At 35.5% G+C, this 13,286-nt stretch overlaps 1 protein-coding gene and 1 long non-coding RNA gene across 3 annotated transcripts in view; one reads left to right on the forward strand and one right to left on the reverse strand.

Annotated features, from left to right (window-relative positions):
* Positions 1–1,756, reverse strand: part of LOC141487192 (uncharacterized) — a 72,205-nt gene extending 70,449 nt beyond the window's left edge. For both annotated transcript variants that reach the window (XR_012468248.1, XR_012468247.1), the window contains exon 1: positions 1,656–1,756. This is a non-coding gene — a long non-coding RNA (uncharacterized lncRNA). The remainder of the gene's footprint in view (positions 1–1,655) is intronic.
* LOC111512179 (nose resistant to fluoxetine protein 6) overlaps positions 1–13,286 on the forward strand; it is a 147,417-nt gene that overhangs the window by 118,741 nt on the left and 15,390 nt on the right. The window contains exon 8 of the mRNA XM_074185987.1: positions 1,631–1,966. Coding sequence (XP_074042088.1) covers positions 1,631–1,966 — 336 coding nt within the window. The remainder of the gene's footprint in view (positions 1–1,630; positions 1,967–13,286) is intronic.

The following is a 13,286-nucleotide window of genomic DNA, read 5'->3' on the forward strand; positions in this document are numbered from 1 at the left end:
GTATCTGTGTTTCTGGTTTGATTCTATTGGTGGTGGTTGTGACTTTACTCCTATTACCTGAGTTGAATGATCTAATTTGTGTGCTTATAAGGGTAGGTGACTACCGGTTATCACTGATATCATTGCGTAATCTCTCTATTTTCCAGAGCCCAACTGCAGCATACTTTTTATATTTTCCTTTCGAAAAAAGTTTATAGTAGAGTTGAACATTTGAATGATTTTAAAAAGATCAAGTCAACCCCAGATGTTCAAAATATCTTATATTTTATGCAATGCAAAAATTACGTCTATTTACAATTATTTTTCAAACTTCAGTTGAAGCTGTTTTCGTAATAAAGAGAATAAACGTCTATAGTTCTTCATGTCTCCTGTTTTCTTACCAAGACGCATAGTTTTTCCTTAAAAATGTACGTATAGTTTCCTCCAGAATTTCACCAAATGAATTTGAATAATCTATTATGCTATCTTACTTCATTTCTGCGCTCTGACCTCTCTCTATCTTTATTTTTTATCTGAATTTCTCATCATTGTAATGCATAATAATGATGTTCTCTTCATTTTGAAATACCTCATCATTGATGAATTTGTTTAAGTTTCACTTGGTGCCAATTCCTTTAACCCGATTTTTTCTATTGATGTTTAATTTCCTGATCAGTTTGAACTAACACGTTCCTGAAGTGATTTCAGATAACCTGTCTCATTATGATTTTGAGTTTCTTTCAGTGCATTTCTCTTCCCAATATATTTTTGAAATTTCTATCAAGTTGCCACAAGCAAATAGATGATACAATATATTATCGCAAAATTTTGTGAAAATTCATTCTAAGATTGTTCCATCTCCATACTTCAATAAAAAACTCGATACCCTCGTTGCCGTCTTCTTCACAAACAGAAGTTTTGAATTAAATGAAAACGTAGGGGAAACACCCACGCACAACTCAGAATACTGATTTCAGTGGCTTATTTCTTCAATGTTTCAAAATATGCCATATCTTTTTGGGAAAGAAAGTTTTTGGATTTCTACTACTCCATCTGATACAAAAAAAGGGATGAGAGAATCTTCCAAAGAAAGGAAGGAAGTTGAATTTGAAAATAAATAACTCTATACTTGGATGTGTAGATCATGCAAAGAAGTAACTTTCAGACACAAACTGAAAGAAAGTCCTTCTGTCATGCTGAAAAAGCATGACAGGAGCAATTAAATGAATTTTCACCAGGTGCTTCTGATTTCTCGTTCTTTATTTTTCATCAATTTTCATTTTCCATTCAATTGTGTTGATTACAAGTACATTCATTCAATTTTTTTTCTGTATTGCTGAACACTGCGATCAACCTTTGTATCTTTCTATTGTTTATGTTCTATATTCTCCAATGAGGTGTACAAATACAGTGTATATTTGTGACCTCCATTTATTGGAAATATATTCAATCATCCTAAGGATTGTAAAAAAAACAACTTATGTTTCTTGATTTTCCATCTTGTTCCAAAAAAAGTTACTCAAATGAAATCATATTTAAATATCCTTACGCCAGAGCTGAACACGTGTCACTCAAAGATATTGTTGCAAATGAAGCAAATTTTAAAATATTGTATAATCGTTATTTCATTAATGAATATTGAATGTTTCAGTGTATGGTTCATTCATGGTACTTACCTTGTGATTTCCATTACTTCATCGTGGCAGTACTTCTTTGCATCTTCATTCACAAGAGCAAGACTATCGGATTGCCTCTTCTAGGATTTGCAACATTTTTGGCTCTTCTCATACCATTTTTGATGGTGTTTTTACTCAAAAGATCTGCACTGATATTTTTTTATCCAGACTTTCTCAGAATGCCCAAACAGCAAGAAGATTTTGGATCAATTTATTCCAAATCGCATACGAGAGCGGCACCGTATTTTATTGGTATGATCGCTGGATATATTTATCATAGAATGAAAGGATCTGGAAAATGTTTGAAAAGGGTAAGCCAAAAAAATTTTTAATTTATATAGTCGAAATAAATAACTTTTTTCATCATCATGACAATGAATGAATGCTTGATGCCATTCTTCAAAAGTGTTATTCGGGAAAAAATATTGATTTTTAGAAAGACATCAGCGAATATATTCCCGTGAGTTGCCCTGTGATTATTTAAGTAGACTTTCAATTATTTCTGATGATAACATCTTGTTTCAATAATAATATTTCATTTCTGTCACATAAGATACTCACAATGTAATAAATGACCGTCGGGTCTGAATTGGCGATCCCTATATACTACTAATGATATATAATAATTATCTCAATTATATCGTTTGTTTGAAGGTGATTGACAATGTTTCGTGATGAATTTCACTAGTTTGGACTTCCATTGTCTATTATATAAAATGATTTGAAATCCCTGAAACAAGTAAAAAAGAATAATTAAAAAAAAGAATAGTTGAAAATAACAATTATATTAAGCAACAATAAACCTGAAATGAAATGATAGTGAAATAACCTACAAGTAAAAATACAATAATTGAATAAATAAAAATTAAAGGAATGCAAAAAGAAAATAATAAAAAATAAAAAAAAGTGTAGAGATTCCAAGTCACGTTAGTTCACGACGTTTCGATTGTAGATACCAACAATCGAAACGTCGTGAACTAACGTGACTTGGAATCTCTACACTTTTTTTTATTTTTTATTATTTTCTTTTTGCATTCCTTTAATTTTTATTTATTCAATTATTGTATTTTTACTTGTAGGTTATTTCACTATCATTTCATTTCAGGTTTATTGTTGCTTAATATAATTGTTATTTTCAACTATTCTTTTTAATTATTCTTTTTTACTTGTTTCAGGGATTTCAAATCATTTTATATAATAGACAATGGAAGTCCGAACTAGTGAAATTTATCTCAATTATACTTGCACCAGAAAAATACACCCTCCTGCATATGGGATCGTTCAGCCGAAAGTATTTATTTTTCAATTCAGTTTGGTAGCGCGAGAGTTGCTGATAATCAAAATCCTTTTTGTTTATTCTTCTGCGTACTAGACGACATTTTTGAGGTTAAGTGGAAGAGCTATTGAATGATGACTTGTCATCATGTAAATTGAACTTCGCCTTTTATCTTCATATAATAAATGAATTGTACCTGGCAGTTTCATCCAGTTTTGGATGATGTTTTTACAAAAGTCGCCGACATCTGACAAATTGACACTGCCGTGTACAGCGTCGTTCAACTGCTTTCCGAATCAATAGAATGGAATCCGACTCTTTTGTTCAAAAGACAAGTACACAAAATGGAATCTGAGACAACACGCACCGTTTATATTGTGTTTAATGGATCACAGGGTGGCTGATAGGCTTTTTACGCCGGCCCTGTGATGAATAGTCGCAAAAGTGGGACGTGTCCATCACACTCTGAGTCAAGGCGATTCAATAACCACCAAGCAGCATTGTTTTGTGAGGTGAAGGAGGGAGGAAAATTGTGAAAGACTCCCGAAAATCTTTCTCAACTATACCAAAATCCTCCGGAATCCTTCTCGAGCAATATTCATGATAACCCGCAGCTACTCAATCCAGAGGCCACAGGCCTATCGGAGTTCGAAGTTTTCTGGAGACAGCTCTGTCAGCCTGAACTCAATGAACTGCGTAGCCAGATTACCCCAAATGATGTTCTAAGAGACTTCAAGGATTCAAAGAACTATGATGCTGCTGGCCCAGACAGGCTGAATATTTATTGGTGGAAGTACTACCAGCCACTTACCGTCATCCGGTCACAGTTTTCAACTCCGAGGTGGAGAGTTTCGAAATTTTCTATTGGTTCGTCAGGAGGCAGACCGTTCTCATTCCTAAGTGCGGAGATCAGTCGGTTCCTAAGAATCATAGACCGATAACATGTTTGCATTCATATTATAATATGTTCACGTCCATACCGTACCCAGGAATATTCTTTAAAGTTGTCCGATTATTCGAACGGATATAAGAACAGAGAGGGTCAAAATAAGGAGTCGCTGACTGCTCATCGATGAATGTGTAACGCAGGACTCAATGCAGTATAGGCACCATCTCTCTGGAGCTTGAATCGATTACCGCGAGACATTTGATAAAACTTCAAATGAGATTATCTTGCATGTGCCCATGCTTTGCGGTAATCGAAAGAATCGTGGGATGTTTCGAAGAATTGATTACACTTTGCAGGATTCGATCCACCTTTACATCCGGCCAGGCTAGAGTCCGCACTGAGCGGGTCACTTTCAGAAGGGGTGTAATTCAAGGCGATTTTTTCTGTGTTCTCCTTTTTTTGCATTTCACTGCAGCCATTATTCGTTGTGCTCAGTAATACTCGAGGGACCAACTATGTCACCCATTTGTTTTGTATGTATGATCTCAAATCTCATGCCTCTGGAGAAAAGGATCCCGATCAATATTCAATAGCACATGCACTTTCGTGTGCTCTGAACATTTTTAACATATGCGGTCTCATCTTTTTCTATCTACATGACGCTTATCACCTACGGTACGTACATAGTATCGACGAGACACCAGTGTTGACTTATGTTACGGAGGATATTGAATCCATTGTGAAACTGGAAAGTGTCGAGTTCATTGAAACTATTTATTTCTCATCCACAGGCTCAGACAATGAGCCTAATATAGTTTTCATCGACGATCAGAGAAGACGATATTTGTCGTACAGTGAGATGAATATAATCCGAGAAAAAGAATAAAACGAATGAAATATCATAGACTTCATTCAGCCTACCCTGTTGCGATGGTTGTTCTGATTATTGAAGTCTTTGGTATAATTGAAGAGACGGAAGTGACACTTCAAACACATATTCGCGCAATTCTAGGAAAGATTCGCATAATTCAACACTTTGGATACGACATTGCTTAGGGCATATGATTTTAAGTCCAATGATCACTTACCCCACGGTACGAGGAGTTTTTATTGATTGATGATGCTGGCGGGTCCTTCCGAAAATATCGGGCTACAAAAACATGGCTCGATCTTGAGATAAATATTCATTATAATTATTAAAAAAATGATGATAATAATAATGGATGAGCAGCAACGGCTACTGACACCTGATGCCTTTGATGAGTTGCATCACCCACCACTTATTCGAGCAACTGCAAAACCGGACCCGCAGCCCTGGCGCACTCGGGACGGAGAAATATATTCTCTCTCTGGTGCCGACCGTGGATCTACAGGGCCAACCACTCAGGATTATGTATCTTATCTTCGACGACAGGCAGGGATGTATAGCTCCTTCCCAGCCTGTCAATGAAGTGGTGTGAGTGACAGTTCCACCATACGATGGCACGGCTGAAGAGGAGACTTGCATGCTACCGATATAGATAATAAAAACATGGAAAGCACCGTCCAATCACTTTCCGAATTGAAAGGATGAAATACCGGTCTTGCGGTTCGGAAGATTGAACGGCGGGGGTACACGGGATGGGTGCTAAGATAATGTTGGCGAAACAACACGTGTCTCATGAGCAATGTGTGGTAGATAACAGGGTTGCAAACAGGCCTTTTCGGCACGTAGTGCGGTGAAAAGCTGCCACAGTACGACGTACCTATCTCTAAACAGCACTGTCATATTAGGATAGTCACTAGTGAACCGAACGGGAATTATAGCGGAAATCCTCAGGTTCCGCGAGAAATCTTCTAGCTCATTCTAAGAGCCTCCGCGTGTTGTGGATAATATGCCGGCTGCTGATTCGTATGGGTGATTCTGGAAGGAAATTCATGAACATTCGCGTGATGGGTATAGAAGTCCTTACACAAAATGTAGGGAGGCATCCAAGACCCCAATACACTTGTTGCCAGCATGTCCGGCATATGCGGTCTCGGCCTATACAGGGTGTAACTAAATAGGTGTAAAACATTCAAGGAGGTGATTTATCATCAAAAAAAGATAGGATCTTTCATATAAAGAAATTTCATTGGAGCATCCCTTGTTAAGATACAGCCGCTTGAAGGGGGTACATAAAATTTGTATAACAATTTTTTTCACAAGTACTAAAAAACTTACAATATAAAAATTAACCTGACGTTTTGTATTACTAAGAAGACATTCAGCCAGTAATTTATTTGGTTTACCACATGGTTGTAAGGGGTGGAAAACCCAACCCCTAAAATTTATTTCCAATGTATCTTTTTGTCTCTCTTCTTATTTGTAACTTTCTGTCTTATTATTTGTTTACCATTTAAAAATTTATTTCCGATAGCCGGTTTCATTCTAAAGAAAAATGTTTTTTGGGTTTTTTGTCCAAAATGAACCAGTTCGCAGCAAAAAATTATTTTTGAAACAACTACAGAGATACATCGTCATAAATGCGAAAATACGAAACTAATCTATCTAAATTGAAGGGGTTATATTTTTAGGAGTGATTAATTTTTGGGAAAGAAAGTTTTTGGCTTTCTACTACTCCATCTGATACAAAAAAAGGGGATGAGAGAATCTTCCAAAGAAAGGAAGGGAATAATCAATTTGAAAATGAGTAACTCTATACATGGATGTGTAGATCATGCAAAGAAGTAACTTTCAGACACAAACTGAAAGAAAGTCCTCCTGAAACAGCTACTTTCATATAAACATTGAATTATACGAAAGAAAAAAATTCTTTCGAAACAAATACTTCTATATGAACACTGAATTATACAGAAGATACTTTTCTCTACTCAGTTTGTATATCAAACATTTGTTGTGGAATAAGAATCAGATATCATTCACATGAGTTCTACTTTGAATGAATGGTAATAAATTGTACTCATATAACACTGTCACCCTCACTGGTATCCACCGATGTTTCGCCTTGAGACACTTGCCCTTAGGCTCTTCAGTACCAAATTGGATAACATTATAGAAAATACACACACTTCATTCATGAATTACGATTTTGAATGTCACGGAATAAGCTTGATCTGCTTATGTCATCGATGACATCGTAATAACATTCATTCACCTATTTGATTTAATCCTAGCCGAGAGGAATCTTATTTGAATTGAAGGGGTTATATTTTTAGGAGTGATTAATTTTTGAGAAAGAAAGTTTTTGGCTTTCTACTACTCCATCTGATACAAAAAAGGGGATGAGAGAATCTTCCAAAGAAAGGACAATTAAATTGGTATGACGCTGTCAGTTTGGGAATTTTCGAAATTGAATTTATATTAATTGTGTGTTGTTGTTCTGTTCTTAATTTGTTACTTCAATAATTCACTTGTTATTAAAACGGCATACACAAATGAGGAAATGGCTGATATCCATTACGTTTACGGTCTGTCGCAGGGAAATGGGGTAGAAGCTTCTAGAAGATATCCTCAACGGCAGCATCCATCACATAGAATATTTGTTCGACTTCATCAACGATTACGAGAATATGGTTCATTCGACAAAAGGACGCAGGATTGTGGTCGCCATCGAGAAGTTCGAACACAGTACTTAATTTGATTGAAGAACAACCTTCTACCAGTACTAGAAAGCTAAATGTTGATCATATAACGGTATTTCGAATTTTAAAGGAATAACTCTTATACCCTCACTATCTGCAACGAGTACAGGCACTGTTACCGCGAGACTTTCCGAACCGTCTTGAATTTTGCAATTGGATGCTGGAAATTATTGAAAGAAATTGTGACTTTCTGAAGACGATAGAATTCACAGACGAATGTAGTTTTTTCTCGGGAAAATATTATCAATTTTCATAATTACCAAATATGGGCTGATGAAAACCCTCACGCTGTTGTCGAAACTAACCATCAAGAACAGTTTTCTCTTAACGTGTGGCTCGGAGTTATTGGGGATGATTCAGTTGGGCCTCATTTTCTACCTCCTCGATTGAATGGTGAGGCATACGTTCAATTTTCAAGAGAAGTGCATCCAGTACTGCTGGAGGACTTTCCTCTAGGAGAGATATGTTTTTTATGCATGATGGGGCTCTCGCCGACGTCTAGACGCATGCGTAATGTCTGAAGGTAGAGATATTGAACATTTACTATGATTTCTACATGTTGTGTGTTTTGTTATTGATAAATTAGTTTTGTTCATTACCCTTCAATCGTTTAATGCAGGTACTAACTACAAAATAACAATAAATCCAGTTCGCATTAATGACGATGTATCGTAAAATAATTTTGTGCTGCGAACTGGTTTATTTTGGCAAAAAACCCAAGAGACATTTTTGTTTAGAATGAAACAGGCTATCAAAAATAAATTTTTTAATGGTGAACAAATAATAAGACAAAAAGTTACATTAGAAATAAATTTTAGGGGTTGCTTTTTCCACCCCTTACAACCATGGGGTAAACCAAATAAATTACTGTCTTTTTGGTAGTACAAAACATCAGATGAATTTCATTATTTTAACTTTTTCAGTGCTTGTGAAACAAATTGTTATACAAATTTTATGTACCCCCTTTAAGGGGCTGTATCTTAACAAGGGATGCTCCAATGAAGTTTCTTTATATGAAAGATCCTATCTTTTTTTTGTTGAGGAATCACCTTTTTGAATGTTTTGTACTTATTCAGTTACACCTTGTACATATACATCGACATAACGCGGTCCTAAGGGTGCTTATTACCACCTACGGCACTTTTACGAATTGGCGAGACACCGGTGTTGTCCTAAACTCTGGTGGATATTGAATCCGTTGTGGGGAACGAGAAGTGCCGAATCTTTTGAAACTATTCGTTCCCTATCCTCAGTCTCATACAAGCTATTGAGACTGAAGGTGTTTGAAGGTGATTGACAAAGTTTTATGATGAATTTCATCAGTTCGGACTTCCATTGTCTAATATCATATGAAATGATTTGAAATCCCGTAAAAAAATATAACTAATGAAAAATTAAAAACAATAGCTGAAAATAACAATCATATCAGGCAAAAAATCCTGAAATGGAATTACAGTGAAATAAAATACAAATAAAAAATAGAACAATTGAACAAAAAATGAAAAATGATTTGAAAAAAAAATTAAGGGATTCCAAGACTGACCACCAGAGCCATACGATATTTGTCGTGAAGTTTTCAGCTCACGGCGAGACGCATATCGTCTGAAAAAAAAACGGATGAAATATCGGATTTTCTCTACGAACTCCGTAGACTCTGTTTTGACCCACGATTATTTATTTGTGAGTATGAATACTCAATACACACAAGAATTATACATATGAATTCTTGTGAAATGATAGGATAAGAAAAATAACTGGCAAGATGTACTGTAGACAAAACAAGATTTGTTCTGACTGTACTCTTACAAGGTTCTAAACGTAATGAATGTGATTTTACAAATACAATATTTCACCTAGGTAGTTAGAGAGGGGATACACATTGGTCTTTGTAGGGAGAGAATATAGGTAGAAGAAAGGCATAATAGCGGGCGAGTCCCAAGATAAGGGGCATAAGGAACAATAAAGGAATTGAAAATCTAGCTATTTGTAGCTTACAATATTTACATGGAAATAGGCCTAAATATACGGGTTGCTTAGGTAGAGCTATTCGGGAATGTTGAATTTCATGAGGATGAGTGGATTAGAAAAGACCCATACATTAGAAGACCAACTGGAAAACCCCGATTGGGAGACCATTGAGAATATTGAAAAACTAAGTAACTCAAACAAGATTAGTTAACAATACCTGAAATGGAAATAATGCCATAAAACAATCTGCTTTCTTGTAGAAATTTTAGATCTGGAAACTCTAGGCTAAATACTTTAAATTTAAGATTCACAATTCAATTGATTATTGGAATCCTTGGTGGAAGAATGCCCTCTCTACTCTCGAATGTCAAAATCATACCGGCTTGTCGCACTTAGGCAAAAATATCAGGCGGACAGATGTAGAAGGCTGTCATTCTCAGCTCACTGTGCTTACTCAGGGCACATGTTCACTCACCCCACGATGTGAGGGGTGATCGTTGGTTGATAATGCTGGCGCGCCTTCCCGAATGTATTGGGGCTTCGGGAGATAAGGCGTGACCGGCGCAAACTTCGGTAGGAAAAAAATAATAATGAAACGTAAGCCGCGGAATCGAATATGTGCCGTCATAAATTTTGTCGAATTGTGTTGGTAAATATTCAACGAAAGTCATTTTTTGTGGAGGAAAAAATCAGTTTTTTATCGACCTTTTTTTTGGGAAATTGTTACCTTCCACAATCTGAAAAAATATAAAAATTATAATGGAGAACTTTATACAAGTGTAGAAGATCAAACTTTTTAGTTTACTCCGATAGGTTACTGCGTAAAAATCAAAGTATTTTTCACAAAGAAAAATCTTCTATTTATCAGTAACTTGTCGTATTTCACAATTTTGCCTATCAAAAAAATTATTAAGAAATTATACTTCTCTTTTACGTTTCGGAGGCCAAAATCTGCCTCCGTCTTCAGAAATGGATAAAAATTCGAATATATACGCAGTTATTCCTTTTTTGAGAGCTTATTTCTTTACTTCATCGACAGATGTCAAAGAAGGTTTGAAATATGAAATTATGTCAATGTTGTTGATTGACAACTGAAATATTCGATGTAATACAAGGTACTCTCCGATATCAGTTTGTTGCCATTTCGCCACTATCCAAAGTTTTCTTCAAGATGGGTAGCCAAGTACGGTCTATTTCTAAGGAGCTATTCGAGATACAATTCTCTCCAGACATGAGAATATACGCTGATTCTTTTAGCTTACGTCTCTTAGAATGAGGCTCATTGGTAATCTTTCTTGTCCTATTCCATTCCACCCGATGTTCACCGTCTGATTTTAAAATGTGTTCTGATAATTTTGATCCTGTCAATTGTCTATTTTTTTATATAATCTCGATGTTCATTCTCACGCACTTTCAATGGTCTTGAGGTTTCACCAATGTAACTTTTACCACAAGAACAAAGTATTTTATAAATACAATTTTTTGTTTTTTCTTCAGTGTTCTTGGGTTTTGTATGTGTGAGTGTTTGTATGTGTTTGTTCTGAAAGTAGTTCTAACATCATATCTATTTCCAATTCGTCTTATTTTTTCAGATAGTCTTGGAATGTAAGGTATAACGTTAGTTGTAAAAGGTGTCGTTGGATGTTGAGTCGGTAATTGTTGAGTTGGATGTTGTTGAATTTGTGAAGCTGTTTGTATGTTCGTTTGGTTTTTAATTGACCCTTTATTTTCTATTGAATTTATCGTTGAATTTATGAAAGAATCTGGATAAGCGTTAAGGTAGTTGTTAACTACCAAGCAGCATTGTCCTGATAATGTACATATCCTGATGACTGCTGAAAAGTCATTAGTGAGGAGAGTGAGAAGTATAGCAGAAAGTGCAAATTGTGTGAGAGCGTTTCTGGCATATTTCAAGAGCGTCTACATATTGTGGAATATTCTCCAACCGTACATCGAATGAAATTTTTCTGGGAGTATGTATATGAGCACCGCCACCATCTAACCTAGGCACTCTGGCCCACCTGATGCAATGGTGAACAGTAGATTCCGGCTTGTCGGGGGCGGGCCGTTCTCAGTCCTTAAAACTGGGGAGTGTCAGTTTCGAAGAATTACTGATGTTAGCTTGTTTCAAAAGCTTTTTCCGTTTATATGTGTCTACGTTGAACATTAATATCGCAATATATACTTACTTATTCAATTCAATCAAAATGAGCGCCATTTTAATCAGTGCACTTTCATCGACGTCAGCATAAAAGTTATGTGATCGAGCTTCGATGAAGTCTACGAAGGCTGTTCTTGCTTTGTTCTGATTGACGAAGGTTCTCCCGGTGAGAAAGTCATCAAAGATGCTTGAAAAGATGATAGTGTATTGGCGGGAGGTCTGGGAAATATAGTGGGTGAGGCAAACTTTGACGCTCAATTCGTTGAATTTTTGGACGATGGACCGGGACCAACTAGTGCACTACTATTTATTTGTGGGTTATGAGTTGATAATAAGGTACTAATAGCCTTTCTATGATATACAGGCCGTTTCTTTTATCATATGGTAACATTGCTATATTCAGATACGAAGACGATTAAACGGGAAAAAAGTAACCGTCATCGGTTACAATATAACGGTCGAAGAAAATTCGCGGGGACTCTCGCTCTTCTCGAGTTATACGGGAAAAAACAAAAATGCTGTTTTTCGTTTTTTCGAATGGAATTGTTATTTCGGAGAATATCAATCATAAACGGGAAAGAACGTTATTTGTTATTTTATTGGAAGTATACTATGACGACGTAATAATGAATATTTGATAAAACGTTCCGTACCAACATGACCACCATCAACTTTTTCTTAAATACGGACCTTTTTTCATTACATATATCAATGAAGCAATACATTCACAATCCAAGGGTATATCACATTTGATATTTTTATAGCGTTTCATTCCAAATAATTATCATCATCAATGACAACAATTTCAAATTGCGGTCCTGTCGTTACTTCTTTTGAAAATTGTTTCGATTTTTTCAAAATATAATTCAGACAATCCAATAAATTCGACAGGTAGGTACCCTAATACAATGAAAATTCGTACTTTTATGTTTTGTAAATTTTTGTATTGCCGTTATTCTTCTTTCAAGGCTTATTTTTTCCTAATCAATTATAATTCGTAATATTTTTATAATTCTCAATCCTGGAAGTAACGAAAATATCAGCTTTTTGATCAAAATTCGATTATTGTATAATTTGGTATGATCAAATAGCATCTCAATTCATTTGCCATCTTAAACTCGTAGGCATTGCTTGATTTCTATGGCAGGAAAAATGAATACGTTGTTGATATCTGTTGAGAACTGTCAAACGTTTATGAACATATCAAAGATGTATTCAAATTATGAAAAAACTGTAAAATCCACCAGAACTATTTTATGAAAGAACAAATATAAATGCTACAGGATATGCAAAGTTCATCACCTCAATGAAATGGATTACGGAAGGAGAGTAAGATTTGCTAAGTGGTTAAGATGTAGAAATAGGGAATATTTGTAAAAAAATGATATGAACGGTCGAATCAAAATTCACCAACAATAGTTGGTTTGAGAGGAATATCCATTATGGGTGGAATAATATAAATGAACATTTACATAGGGAAACCAATTTCCAGGAAAGGTTCGGAATAAATGTTTGGTTGGGAATTGTGGGAACAAACATCCTTGGGATTCACCAACACTGGTTGATTTGAGAGAAATATCCATTATAGGTGGAATAATACAAATGAACATTTACATAGAAAAACCAATTTCCAGGAAAATTTTGGAATGAATGTTCGGTTGGGAATTGTGGAAACAAACGTCCTTGGCCCTTACTTTTACGATGATCATTTGA

Source organism: Leptinotarsa decemlineata, unplaced genomic scaffold (genome assembly GCF_025532065.1).
Source record: "Leptinotarsa decemlineata unplaced genomic scaffold, Ldec_3_MD MMD2_tig00078422_RagTag_RagTag, whole genome shotgun sequence".
NCBI lineage: Eukaryota > Metazoa > Arthropoda > Insecta > Coleoptera > Chrysomelidae > Leptinotarsa > Leptinotarsa decemlineata.